Source organism: Rousettus aegyptiacus, unplaced genomic scaffold (assembly GCF_014176215.1).
Source record: "Rousettus aegyptiacus isolate mRouAeg1 unplaced genomic scaffold, mRouAeg1.p scaffold_m13_p_1, whole genome shotgun sequence".
In the NCBI taxonomy this organism is placed as follows: Eukaryota; Metazoa; Chordata; class Mammalia; order Chiroptera; family Pteropodidae; genus Rousettus; species Rousettus aegyptiacus.
Genome location: NW_023416284.1, coordinates 52,840,495 through 52,855,838, shown reverse-complemented (window position 1 = coordinate 52,855,838; position 15,344 = coordinate 52,840,495). Strand labels below are relative to the sequence as shown.

At 41.3% G+C, this 15,344-nt stretch overlaps 1 protein-coding gene across 3 annotated transcripts in view; it reads right to left on the bottom strand.

The window, feature by feature from the left end:
- Nucleotides 1-15,344, bottom strand: part of ST6GALNAC5 (ST6 N-acetylgalactosaminide alpha-2,6-sialyltransferase 5) — a 141,777-nt gene that overhangs the window by 11,260 nt on the left and 115,173 nt on the right. For all 3 annotated transcript variants that reach the window (XM_036235333.1, XM_036235331.1, XM_036235332.1), the window contains exon 3: nt 5,365-5,774. In XM_036235333.1, coding sequence (XP_036091226.1) covers nt 5,365-5,774 — 410 coding nt within the window. The remainder of the gene's footprint in view (nt 1-5,364; nt 5,775-15,344) is intronic.

Genomic DNA, 15,344 nt, shown 5'->3' with positions numbered 1-15,344 from the left:
TAATGTGAGTTATGCATACATTTAAGAAAGATTAATAAAAAAGTAAGATGATTATTTTCCAAATCATTTGTTCCAGTTCAGGGTCACAAGTGGCCAGATCCTGTCCTGGCAGCTAAAGGCACAATATGGGGCAGGATGTAAAGGCAATACTTGGACAGGACGTCCTTCCATCACAGGGCACACTCACACCCACACTCACTCAGACTGGGTCAATGTAGACACGCCAATGCACCTCACATGCTCACTTTTGGAATGTGGGAGGAAACCGGTGTACCTGGAGAAAACTCACAAAGACATGGGGAGAACATGTGAACGTCACACAGATAGTAGCCCTGGACAGACATCCCATTTTTTCATCAACATTACAAAGAAGCAATGTTGAACAGAATAATGTTATTTGAGAACCTGCTGTACATTCATATGAGAAGGGGCTAATGACCAAAGAAAAAGGACCACAGAAATGCTTTGTTTAAATGAGCATTTGCTTTATTTTACCTCAGACCATTTAGAGAACTCTGAAAATTTTTATTAGAATTCAAAATGGACAAAATTTCAGAAATGAATCTGTGCCTTCCAACATTTCTTTATTTGCCCATTTAAATATCTGTATTGAGGTCCAACCACATACAAGCTTAAGGAAACTGTGGTGACACAATGTCAAGGTCTAATTTGACCCCATGAGAATGACTTGGTCTACCATGCAATGCTGCTGTGGGTATTAATTCAATTCTTTGGGGGTGGTGCTTTTACTTTTCTTTTTTCTCAGTGGTAATGGAATTCCTCATTAGCCAGTTTCAAATACCTACCCCCCCAAGTCAGACTGTCTGACTTTGCCTAGCCATAGAACCATATGTGATGTAAATGACAGGATTGCAGAAGAGCTTTTCTACTTGCACTGTAAAACACCCTTCTTTGAGAAGGAAGAATTTTTGTTAAGCAGTTTGCATTATTTCCATTTCACATATGAAACAAAAGAGAAAAAAGAAAAGAAAAAAGAGGCATTTTGTTTTGTCAAGTACCTGACAGAAATGAGTGATTTAGTCATTCCCGAGTTCACTGCTTCAACTTTCTAGTGCTTAATCTCTTTACTCATTTTTTTCCCATTCCATTATATCCTGCCCAGTAATAGCCCAGAAAGTACATTTAAAAGCTCCTAAAGATGGGCATACCATGGGCTTGCCTCTTACCAATTTCTATCACTAACTAGCTGAATGACCTGAGGCAGGTTTTGCTGGTGTTTGAGACTTGATATCCTATCTATAAAGCAGGCATGGGGAGCTCCATCGTCCTGGGTTCTTTTGAGACTAAATGAGAGAACACCATGAAGAGTATGTAGTTTGTTAGAGTGATACATTGAGATCCCTTCTTCCTCTCTTGGTAGTTTGGAGCGAATGAAGTAAATAATTCAGCCATTCCTTTCAGTGCTTTTTAGCACCCACAAAGACTTTGACATCCTTCCAATACTTTGCTACTGGCTCTTGTATTGGAGCCATTATCTGTAGTCAGGGTGGTAATTATAAAGTCCTGGAAACTCTGGCTTACATAGACATTAAAAGTCCCCTTTTCTTCCTACCAGGACTATATGTACATAAGACCTTCGAGAATGAAGGAGGTGGGATGGAGCAGAAATGACTGAATAGGGAAGGGTAAGGGAAGGAAGTACCTTTCTCATATTAGAGCCTGTCCTTACCTATGTGGCTGTGACTATGTGATGGCCAGTTGTTCTAGACTTACACAGGGTGAGTGAATAACCGGGATGCAGAGCTCAGGAAGAGAATGATGGCTCACGTATACACCCAGATTCTTGATCTGGAAATCATGCCTGTGTCCCTGTGCTTTTAGAGTTCAGAAACACCAAAAGGGCTTTCCCACTGGCAGGAACTCCCCCATAATTTTGGCTTTCTTTTGTGTGATATAGTAGAGATCACAAGCTGCAGCCTGAAATGCAGGAGGATGTGACTCTACAGAAAAAGGTTTCATGGGTAAAAAATGGGAAGAATACAAAGTGGAGGACTAACGGTACTAAAATGAAGAGTTATTTAAAATGTCACTTAAAATTCCCCAGACTTTCTAAATAATAGTCTTTTGGGATCACATGCTATAGAACTGCAATGCTTTGTGCTATCTTTCTTAAAAAGACTTGAACTCTTTTCCAACAAAGGAATATCTACTGTTTTTACACTTAATCAGCTGTAATAAAGGAATATGAAGAGCTGTCATGTGCTTATTAGGGAAAATTATCAGATATTCTTTTATATGATGAAGTAACACACTGAGCTGATAATTCTATAGTGAACACTAAATTACAATTAAAGGCCTTTCTGCTCCACCAGAATCTCATTTATAATCTCTATGGAAATATTCTTCCTGCAGTTATTTCATTTATGCTTCCTTTATCTAATTACTATAATATTGGTTCTGAATCATATTTTCCTAATGTACCCTTATTCAATTATAAAGTTATTTTCAAGTACAGTTACTTTCTAATGTCAAAGAATACTGCTTGGCCATTTATGTCATTTGTCATGCTTCTTAATTGTAGATTGTTCCTGAGCCATTTTTACCCTCTGCTTTTAAGTAGGGTGAAACTTCAATAAATCAGAATCTACTGAATTATGCTATTTCTTCAAAATATTAGCCTCTGAATGTCCTGATCATGAGATGTAGAAAATTAAATATTCCACACTTGCTGTATCTTCGATACATGCTACATTTTTGTTGGGTTTCAAGAAAAGCACACCTATTGTTGGACCCCAAAGAAGAGCTGTTTCTAACTTAGTTCTTTCAACTTGGAGTAAGTTGCAGGTTAAGAATATGGACACACGAGAATATCAAGTCGATACAATGTTAGCTTCTTTAAGATAATTTTTTAAAGGTAAGAGACACAAAGATTCTAAAAGTGACAATGTACTTAGGCACCCTACAAATCCATAAGTGTGATTTCCTTGAGTGGGGACTACATGGACTCTTATAGATGGATATCTGCACATGTGAGGCCCGGTACATGACCCACAAAGATTTGGTTCCCTTCTTACCAGCTGGCCTCACCAGAGGGAGACAGAGCTATTGAGTAAAAGGTTTCCACTGGTCAAAGTTTAAGGAATTTAGTGAGTGGGATCAGTCTCAGTGTGAGATTTTTTCTTAAAGATCTAAACGAACAAAAGGGGAATGACTAGTCTCCAGGTTTCCAATTTAAAATAATTTCTTAAGAAGATTCAGAGCAATGCGTAATTACTCTAAATAGCTAACACTGCAGCAGTGTTTCAGGAATACTTAAATTTAGCAAAACCTCCCAACATTCAGCTAAAATGAGAGAAGTGTTTTCTATGGAAGAGAGTGTGTCTACTTATTTTGGGTTTTCCAACTAGTCCAAAGTAAAACTAGATAATTCTCCTCATTCTTCTTCCCTTATAATATGCTCTCTTGGTTAAATAACTCATTCTTGAGTGATAGTCTCTCTTATTTGTGTTTATTAAAGGACAATAAATGACTGGATTTCATGGTACCTTGTGATAAGGACCAGGATCCCCTATGTAGTCTACTGGCTGGGCTGACCGTGAGGCTCCCTGGGCCTCTAGGGAAGGAGGCTACAGCACCAGCAGCCAGCTCCCCCTTTCCTCACTCACTAGATGTCATGCCCACTCCTGCCTGGTCCAGCCGTCAACCGTCATAAGGCTTCTAGGACTTAAAAAGAAAGCTCTTCCGAGCAAAGAATTTGGAAACATTGGGCTTTGGTCTTTCTTTGAGATTCTGTTCTCCAATAACGACCTGCCTAAACTTACCAAACAATGTATTTAGTACTTTATAGTCTTTATTTCACTTATGATATTTCTTTAGTTGTAAAATAAGAAACAACTCATGGACACTTGTTGTAAGGGAGGGTGGTAAATTATATCATTAAAAGGATATTAATTATAAAAGTGCATGTTTTAGAATTAAGGAAACAAGAAAATTTAATTATTAGATCAGTCCTATGAGTCCTAGTCACTATGCCCTTTTCACACATGAGGTCACTGAAAGGTTAGGTAATATACCCAAGGCCACACAACTAGTGAGGGACAGGATAAAAATTCTAACCTAGAGCTGTGTGTTTGGAATACACCACACTGCTTCTTTCGATACCTAACTGTCCTTTTTTTTTTGGTCTAGATCTGGCCAGTTCATGAGCCTGCATCTCTGCCTCACCTTGGGCCACACCCCCCACTGCCCTCCTGACCGTAGCCATAGGAGACTTTTCTCCGATCCACTGCACATTCTCCTACCTGTGATCCCTTGTAGCCCCAAAAAGGTTTCTCTCTCCCATTCCCGGGTTCTCCTTTACTTGAATAGATACACAGTGGCTTAGGTCTCAGATTAAATTACAGATTAAATACACCTTTTTGAGAAAGGCTTTCTCTCATTCCCTCATCTCCTAGACCAGTGCTTTTCAAAATAGTTCAACCTATAGCGAGAAATACATTTTACTTCATGATTGGGCATATACACATATGTGTTTGCATGATTTTAATTTAATTTAATTTTCTAAAGTGTATAATTCAGTGGTTTTTAGTATATCATGGGGCTGTGCAATCATTATCACTATCTGCTTACAGAATATTTTCAGCACGTAAAAAAAAAAAAAACCCTCTTCTATATATGTATATTTATATGTAAAAATCGAAGCACATATTATTTCGTGAGACCATACTTTGCCTTATTTACTATGGGGGATAAATGTTGATATTGTCTATTCTATTCCATTCTATCTATGACTTAAAAAAAAAAAAAACAACCTTGCAGTGAGCCATTATGTTAATTTCATGTCCCATCATTGAGTTTTAACTAACAGTTTGGAACAACTTGACTATGGCCTACAGGTCACAGAACCAGTTTCCTGCCCTGGATGCTGAGCACACTGTTACCCTGTAGGCTTTATATTCCAGGAGGGCAGGGTCTAGATCTGTCTTGTTTTTCACTGTGTCCCTGGTGCCTGGAGCTTAAAGTAGTAGGTATTTAATAAATATCGGTCGAGTGAATAAATAGTTACCTTTGGTTCGTGTTCACACAAGTAAAATGAAATGCAATAAAGCTATTGCCTTTCACTTATTACCAGTGTCAGCCAGCAGCTGTGTAGCCTCTTCTTCCAAAGTAGGGATTTGTCCCTGAATTGCCTGTGTAATTGTCTCAGTGCTTCGTTTCACTTTGTCTTATATATTCAGCCGGAGCAGCCCAGATTCCAGGAGGACCCTACACGTGAGCTCTGCCAATGGCACGAGCAGCAGGGCCACAGAAAACCCCTTGGCAAAAGCTTTGCTTTTGGTGAATCAGCCAGCCACGACATTTCCCCACCCTCCCCTGTACTCCTGCCACCCCGCGCCTCCGTACCTGTCCTTGCCAGTCTCCTGTTTGAAAAGCTCATCAAACTGCAGCATCTTGCGGCGTGTGATCATGAAGGCCTTCAGCCGAGGCAGCACCTGGCTCAGGAGCTGCAGGTTGTTGTACACTCGGCCCTTGCCATCACGCCGCATATAGCTGCTGGGGCCCCAGAAGATGAACACGGTGCCCTGGCTGACGTTGAGCAGGTCGTGGCGGTTGCGGAGGATCCTCTGGATGCTGGAATGTGCGATGACCCTCAGGCTGGTGCGATTGCCCACGTCGCGCCCATAGCCCCGCGTAGGGGCGTCATTCATGCGGATGACGCACTCGGTCTGGTCAATCTGGGGGCCTCGCCGGCTGCGCAGGAGATGCCCAGAGCTGGTCACCAGGGCACAGTCCCTGCAGTGCATTTTCAGAGGCTGAAAGGCAGGAGGAGAAGGACACCATCAGCTGGCAACCCTAGGTTGGCACCAGCAAGTCACTTCCTTTCCTCAGAAGACTGCCCATCTCCCATTTCTTCTCTCCCATGTAAGAATATATTCTGTCTGTTATTGCTTCATCAACATTCTCTTCCAAGTTGGTGATAGGGAGCAGTGGACAAGAGGGAAAGAGAACTAGCATTGACCTGTCAAACACTGGGCTAAGGGCTTTGCTGACGACATTAAACGACCAAATCATCGCATCTACCCAGCAAGGTTTCTGTTACTCCCACTTTATAGATGAGGACACTCAGGATCAGAGATGTTAAGAAAGGATGCAGAACTAGCAACGAATGAAGTCATGCATTCAAACCTAGACCTTTCTGAATTCAAATTTACCCTCAAGTCGAAGAAAAGACTATACTACAAATTGCTGTGACATCAGCTTTAATGCTCTTAATTCACTTTATTGAAAGTTAAGCATTTATCAATATTCTTGCATGCTATACAAATATGTTTATCCTAAATAAACATCATCTAAGAATCACATGGGAAAAGACATGCAAATTGTAGTCCCTCAGATACCATAATTTTGAAATGAATTAGTCAGTTTCTCCCATTTTGAGGGGAGAGGGAGAGAGATTGAGCTGGTCCATCTTTAAAAATGTAAAGAAAGCCTCGAGCTCAGAGCCACAGACATCATCTGGTGAACACGTGCATGCCCCATAGAAGCCCTGGCCTTGTAGTGCCCACCAGGGACAACTGCAATGACAATGCTCTTTTCAACAGCCCGAACCAGTGATTTGCTTTCCGAACACCTGTGTGCTAACAAATTAAACATTTCCTTGTTCATGTTTAATGAGAAACACCTCTTAGTTGCTGTTCGAAGATAATGTAATTAGGGCCCGAGGCCAAGGCCAGCAAGTGCACAAGAAATGACAATCGAGAATGTTCTTAAGGAAAGTTGCATTGTTAGATTTTCCCCTAGAGTCTCTGGCCTTCTTCCCCATTAACTTTGAACAGGGCACACTGGCTCCCTGCACAGTCTCAGGAAATCGGACTCAGTTTAGTGCTGCATATATTCAGTCTTATATTTACTCTGTGAGTTTCCCGAGTCATAGCTCTGTCACCTTCCCCGACTACACAGTGGCCAAGGGAGGCTCACAGTATGGTGCAGCCTTGTCTCCCCCACCTATTAGCCGTGGGACCTTGACAAGCTACTAACCTCCCCAAGTCTCAGTTTTCTCATCTTTGACTGAGGATAATTAATGCCCCATTCTACCTTGGTAAAATTAAAATATACACAGTATTAGATCGAGTCATTTGCAATTGCCATTATTTGACCTGGAAGAATAACAATTGCAGGAGGTTGAGCCCAGTCCTTACCATAGGATCTGGCACAGTGATCATTCAATAAATGATAGCTGCTAATGGGATTATCAATCCAAGTGCAGCACATGATAGGTACTCACTAAATCAGTACTGATCACTTTGTGTTGATAATTGACACATGGGCTTATGAAACAGAGATTATACCAGTATACATTCTCATCATTCATTTGACGTCTAATTATTCTTAGGTGACAAGTACTATGTTGGGTAGTAAGAATGCAAATAAAATGGAAAAACAGAACCCCTCAAAGTACATATTTTATGAGAGTCTGTGGGACAGGAAAGGAGTGCAATAAAGTTTAACAGGATGAGAAAGGTGGCCGTGCTGAAGTATTAGTAAAGGGGGCTATTTAGAGCAAAGCAAGGCTGGGGGCTCAAAGGAAGGAGTGGTTGTTTTAACTAATATTTTTGGAAGTTCTCTATGTGCCAGGCACTGTTCTGAGCTTTTTCTACAATTGCATTAATGCTATCAATAACCCTTTAAGAAAGATGCTGTATTGTATCCTCTACTTTATTAATGAGAATATTGAGGGAAAAAAGTGAGGGGACTTATTTAAGACCATACAGTTAGAAAGCAGCAGAGCTGGGATTTGAATCCAAGAAATCTGACTGCAGAGTCCATGAGATTCACCATTATGGGTTACAATGCAATAGAATGAATAGAATAACTGTCATGGGATGTTTGCTTAACTCATTATCTATCTCCTTTCCTCCCTCTCAGAAACTCAGTGATATTATTTCCTAATCAATAGTGTTGCTATTGCACTTAGGGCACTGGGTTGGATGGATGCAGTAAAGTGGCAAGTGTCTTCTATTCCAGGAGTCCCCAATCCACAGTCCATGACCTGTTAGGAATAGGGCCCCTAACAAAATAGGTCGGGTGGTCACCCTAAGTGTCAGAGTCTGTCCCGGGGACCTGCCTTGCTCTACCATCAACCTTCCATCAGCCCCTTGCAACCAATCTTCAGCCTCTACTTCCTCATGTCCAACCACAATCAGACTCTTTTGCCTCTTCTACTGAGACTATTTTGGCCAAGTGTTCAAATCCTAAGAACATTTTTCACATCTAATTTCACTTATCCTACCACCGTCGAGTATTCCTACATCCTGAGAAACCTCTACTCATGGAGAAGCCCACTAAAAAATTCCTGCAAAGATGACAGGGGCCTCGTAAGTGGCATGTTACTCAATGATGATTAGGGTCAGGAGAATCAGGGTCTAAGACAAAGTTGATAACAAATCAGGTACTTAACCTTTTCACCTGTAAAACAAGGAGATGAACAACTAGATACTTGTAGTCAGAGGACATTCATTCATTCATTCATTCATTCAATTAAAAGGCATTTCCCAAGTACTTAATACATCCCTGAGCTACTGTGTAACTCAGTACATTTGCCTAATAAAGTCACCATTTAAAATTTCATTCCACTGGACCCTAAGGCCACTGGGACCTGCTTTTTCTCATTAGACTCACCTATAATTAAAATCCTGAATTTTCCATTTTGGTTTATAATTCCAAGATATTATGCTCATTTTTCCAGGGGAAAACTTTCTGAAGATCCCAGCATCTCCCTCCCCTGTAATTAATTACTCTGAAGTGATTCTTAGAGCACAGGCTGGCTGATAGGTGAAACCTATGTCACCTTATGGAGATTCCATGGCCTTCTGTCTCTCTCTTTCTCCTATGCCCATGTGAGTTCAGCTGAAGAGGCTTTCAAGGAAGACCAAGGTTCCTGACTGTGCCATACTGACCCTCTGTGATTATCGGGCACCACGAGAACACACTGGGGTCCACCCCGTCCCAGAAAGCCTTCTCTCATGATTCCTTCCCATCTGCCTTAGCTCCGAGGTATTAATTACCTTGAGCCCCAACAACCACTCTTTGAATTGTGCAGATGCACCAAACAATGCAAAAGAGAAGGAAGTCTGAATTATGCCTTAAGTGCATTTTGGTAAGTGGCGCCAATACAATAACAATAGCTGTTCTGCACAGAATGTTACACATCCCGCAGCTGACAAGAGCATGTACCAAAGGCTGAATCACTTCCAAAGGAGAAAATGTAGTCTGGTTTCTGCATTTGGAGGGACTAATGATTTCTTGGGAGGCAGAATGATTACAAACTATACAAACAGCGTTACCATTTCCCGGGATGTGTTATAGTTCTCTGAAAGAGCCATGGACCTTCTCATCTCCGTATCATAATCCTCAGTGTCCAAATGATATGGGTAAAGATACTCATGCTTTGGTGAATTAAGATTCCTTGCACTATTTACATGTTTTTCCCTTGAGCACTCAGATGCCGGGTTGAATCACTCACTCTGTGGAGTATGGGAAGGTGATATTTGAGCTCTGCTCAGTAGCCTGGGAGATAAAAGTCCACGGAGATAAAAGAGGGAAGGTAGTTCCCAGTGAACTCCTACCCAGAAAAGCCTCTCTTGGACTTCTTACTTACAGTATTCATTGTCCCTGATTCTTGGGGGACATTTTCCTTAAAGCCCCATTTAGTGAGATATTTCATCTCTTGGCAGGAAATGTGGGCACCCATATTAAGTCATTTCAATCTTGGTCATCTTTCTTGCTCCCTGACCCATAAAAAGCACTCAGTTAATATTGAACAGATGAATGGATCGATAAATGAGTGAATGAAGCTCAACCTCCTGCCTTGCCTGTCCTCTGAGAAAAGCTGCCTCCTGAGACATAAAAAGAAGACATAATGTGGTGCCCTAACCAATAACTTGCCTGCAGACCCCAGCCCTTTGTACTAATGCCATGAAGAGAAGGGGAAAGTGCACTGTGGAAGCCTCTGTCTGCAGAGAAGGAGGCTCCAGTCATTTGCCTCAGGGCAGCCACTGGGCCCAGGGAGCCATAATGGCCAGAGCCCAGAGCACTGCTTCGAATTAATGGCTGGCTGGGAAAATGGCCCAGGACACAGTAAGGGCCATTAAGCCCAGCCAGTTATTAATCCCCAGTAAGAGCTTGATGCCAAGGTCATTAGAGCTGTTGTGAGGTGAAAAATGCCCAGGAAAATCTATAGCACACGTAGGAGTTACCCGTTCTCCAGGCCGCTGATGCTCAGAGCTGCAGGCCAGGCCCCACGAGCGTGAGGTACAGGAACCTGTGGGAGTCAGGCTGGCTAGCTTTCTAGAGGGCACGCGTGCGCACACGCATACAGACCCCCCCCCCCACACACACACATGCATGCACGCACATGCACACACGGAGCTTATCATTTTATTTTTTCTATCACTTTTGCTTTATAATGACCTGTAAGCATTTGTCATCATCCCGGTACCTAGGACAGTGTGCTCAACTTAGTGGGGGCTCATGAATATTTTAGAATGTTTTAAAAGGTGTGAATGAGTCTCTTCTTCCACCATCCCCTCTTCAATTCCTCCCACCCCCAAAAAATCAAGGAATAGAGGAGCATGACAACTTTCATCAGAACTTATTCCTTTGGGCTGTGGCGAGAGGAGCCATCCCTGCTTGAGAAAGCACGCTCAGGGAATCAAAGTCTGATTTCTGTCACAGCCCAAAGAGCAAGAGCAGACAGAAGGAATTCTCCCTGTGACCCAGCTGACGCCTCCGGAGCCTTTTTTAAGAGAACAGAACAGACCGAATCAAATTAAACTTGACACCTAAAACACCCAGTGATGTCCTTGCAAACATTTGCAGCACGGCAATCTCAGGCTTCACTTTTCAAAATTCTGATTTATTTGGCAGAGGGAAAGGTACCTCAGAGCATAATGCCCATTAGTTGAGTAATGAGACCGGTCTTGCTCTGGGAGCTGCCTGTTGGTCTGGAGCAAACATAAGATATATTAAATGGCTTCAGGTGTTTCAAGAATCTCTGTATCTTCTAATTTGATGTTTTCCTGTAATTACTGGGCTTTTATTAGCTGTCAATCTTGGTTCAGACTGACACTGGGTATAAGCCACTGATTATTTAATGTGATTCACTAGAAAAATGTTACTCTTCTAAGCTGCTCCTCTCCCTCTACTGCAATGACAAGCCTACTCACCAGCATTCACTGCCAAAAAGTCCTTTCTCCACCACCTTCCATGATTTTCATCTACTGGCTGGTAAGGACGAAAGCGCTCCGTGGGCAAGAGGCAGTACTAAGCAATGTTTAAAGCCTTTGGAGTCACTGGCTTTGAACCTGCTTCTTCCATCCTTAGGTGGATAATTTTGGGCCAAATGGCTTAGCTTTTCTGAGGCCCAGTTCCTTCATCTGGAATCTGAATATCGTAATGTCAATCTCAAAGGGAAGGTTTGCCATCTCAGTTAATGGCGCAATTTCCACCTAGTTACTCGAGACAAAATTTAAGGATTATTTTCAGTAACTCTCTTTCTCTACCTCCTACAACGCATCTAATTCTACCGGATCTATCCTCCTACACATATCCCAAATCCTAGCACTCCTCGTCATCTCTGCTACCACCACCTTCACCAAAGCCACCATCATCTCTCTTTAGATCCTGCTGCAAACTCTTAACTCTACTTCCCTCATTCTCTCCCTCCTGTCTCCATAAAGTTCCTGGAGTGTCCTTTAGATCGGATCATGTCACTTACCTGCTTAAATCCTCTAGTGGCTTCCTATCGCACAGGGGATAAGAAACTAGACTCTAAATCAAACTCCTTATCATGGTTCTTAAGATCTGCAATTTCTATCCTTGTCTTTCTCACCAATATCATGTTTATGATTACACTGGCATTTCTTCATTGCCTGCTCTCTGATGTGGTTTATGTTATCCATTCCCCCATCCAGTCTACTCTCATCTTGATCTTCGCATGACTGTTCCTTCACGTTCTTCAGGTGTTACCTTTAGTCTCCCAGGTAGGCCTTTCATGACTCCTTAATCTACACTACCCTCTTTTTCCATCTCCTGTTACTTTCTGTTATCTAGATTTATTTTTTAAATAAATGTGTATCACTACCTAAAATAATCTTAATTATGGCTTGTGTATTTACATGTTTATTGTCTTTCTCCTTTACCAGAATCTAAGCTCCATGAAAGGAGGAGTTTTGTCTTATTCACACTGTATCTTTAGCACCAAGGATAATGCCTAGCATAAGGCAGGAGTTCACCAAATATTTTTGAATGAATGACTGAATGATAAGACGTGTAGAACTTACCACAATGCTTGGCACATCAAGAATATGAAAGAGATGTACTTATTGTGTTTAAGTGTCACCATTATGCTAGTAATCAGTTCTTGATCTTTTCTCTCTGGGTAACCAGGTTGATATTGTCTAAAGCACAGTATTTAAATCTCCTATGTATGTCATAACCACTTTCAGCATAGGTGACCTTCAAAGAGAGGCCCAGGAAATCTCATTAGTTTTCTTTTTACTTATTTAATTACATTCTATTTTTCAAATGTGTTTTTAACAACTTTATTGATATATAACTTACATTTCATAGAAGTCACTCATTTAAAATGTAAATTCAATAAATTTTAGTATATTTACAGAGTTGTGTAACTATCACCAGAATATAATTTTAGAATATTTCCATCATCCTAAAAAGAAACCTCATGCCCATGTGTAGTCACTGTCTATTCCCGTGCCCAGCCCTAAAGCACATTTTGTCTCTATGGATTGGCTGGCTTTTTCTGGCCATTTCACATAAATAGAATCATATAGTCTTTTGTGTCAGACTTTTTTCACTTAGCATGATAATTTTGAAATTCAACAAAATACACCCCATTTTGTTTACATATTCACCAGTTAATAGATATTTAGTTTGTTTCTATTTTTTAGTTACTATAGATAATGGTATTGTGAGCATTCTTATACAAATCTTTATGTAGATATGTACTTTCATTTCTCTTGTGTAGATACCTAGGAGTAGAATTATTGGGCCATATAACAACTTTATGTTTAATCTTTTGAGAAATTGTCAAACTGTTTTCCAAAGTGGCTATACCATTTTACATTCCTACCTGCAATACATAGGGGTTCCAATTTCTCTACATCCTTGTCAGCACTTATTACTGTCTCTCTATTTGATTATAACCATTCTATTGGGTGAAAGGAAGTGTCTTGTGCTTTTGATTTGTATTTTTTTAATTTATTTTTTAAAATTTTAATTAGTCTCAAGTATACAGTACGTTGGTTAGACATCTATATAGTTCATAAAATGGTCCCTCCAATTGCTTCCCCCTCTCCTGACCCTCCAGCTAGCCAACATATTAATGCTAACTGCATTCTCTGTGCTGTGCTCCCCATGCCCATGACCATCCATCAGCTACTAATCTGTACTTTTTAACTTTCACCCCATTCTCCCAGCCTCCCAATCCTCCCTCCCCTTTGTCCATCACCAAATTGTCCACTATATTTGTGAATCTGTTTTTGATTAGTTTGTTCTTTTTATTCCTTAGATTCCACATATAGGTGAAACCACATAGTGTTTACCTTTCTCTGTCTGACTTAAATCCCTCTAGGTCCATCAGAGTAATACCTTTTTCCATCCCCTTCCTTTTAGTCTGTGTATCTTTAAATCTGAAGGGAGTCTCTTATAGGCAACATGTAGGGGTCTTGTTTTCTTATACTTTCAGCCACTCTATCTTTTGGTTGGAGCACTTAATTCTTTTTCGTTTAAGGTACTCGTTGATAGGAATGTAGTTGTTACTAATCTTTATTCCTGTTTTTGATGCACGTTTTTTCTTCTTAAGTCCCTCCAATATTTCCTGTAATACTGGCTTAGTAGTACAGATAATGTATTCTCCATTTCAGACCGGTTCCCTTTTATAATTTCCATTTTCATTTTTATCTCTTTGTTGGAGTTCTCTACACTTCCCAAAAGTTCATTGAGTATCTTTATCACTAGTGTTTTGAACTCTGCATCTGCTAGATTACTTGACTCCATTATATCTGGATCTTTGTTTTGTTCTGTCATATGATTTCTGCTTCTTTGTCTCCCCATTTTGGCTTCCTTTTCATATCTCTTTCCATGGACTAAGCAAAGCCCCTAAGTCTCCCAGTCTTATTCATGTGGATCTGTGATGTAGGTGTCTAGGGGCACAGTCCTGAGAAGAGTTGAGCTGCAGGCCAAACTTAGCCCAAGCCTCTACCCCTCCGGGGCTACCTGTTAAAATTTAGCAAGCAATCCACAGGTGCTGTGTTTATAGTTGCCTCAGAAGGCCACACCAGAAACCGAGGCCAGCTGCCTTCACCAGTGTGAGTCTCAGCAAGGAGCACCTGATTCGCTGAGGATAAACCTGGATGTGGCTTGGGTGGGGCCCAAGTTGAGGTAGGTGGGGTTTTAGGGAATCCTCTGGGCAGAGCGACCTCTGTTATCCAGTTTGATAACATCACAGCTCTAGCGGTGCTATGTCCGGTGCACTGGTAGCAGCGAGGGCTCAACAGGGAACAATGAATACCTCTGGCACTTCTGTACAAAGTGAATCTCACCTGAGCCCTCACTTGGACAATTTCTCCCTGTAAGTCCCTGGAGCCCCCTGTGCACAGCTGAATTGACACTGGTGCTCAGAGGGAGCAGGTTTTTTACGGTGAAAATCCGCTCATGGACGTGGCCCCTTTAAGAGGCATCTGCCACTGCCACGGCCTCCGCTCAGGACGCGGCAGCCCCACATCCTCGTCCTGTCCTACCTTCTGCTGTTCCTGGGTGCTTTCTTAGATTTCTCCATAATTGTATGGCTTGTTCATCTAGATCCCAGGCGATTTTTCCTTGCTATTACTCCTTATTTCTGTCACAACTTTGATGTGGTCGCCAGAGGGATGAACAGAGCCTCTATCATCTACGCCATTTTTTTCTCTCCCTCTTTTTTTTTTTTTTGATTTGCATTTTTTAAATGACTAATGATGTTGAACATCTTTTCATGGGATTATCTATGCCATTTGTTTTCAGGTTTCTAAGTCCATCTGTTATATCTCACCTCCACCTCACATAAATCACATCAAAGGTAGGTAATTTTGTTGAACTCTGAGGCAATATTCTGTTGATTTCTGCAGGAGTCTTGTATGTGCCAGACCCACTAGGCAAAAGAGGATGTATGATCTACATGTATAGAGAATAGAGAGAAAAGGGCTATTTAATCAATTCCCTTAAGTCAGGAGAGATAAATCCAAAGTAAAATAAGGTGAGTGATCTTATATTTAAATCAGATTTTGCAAATCTGATTTACCATATAATCTAGCAATCCTGAGTCTGAC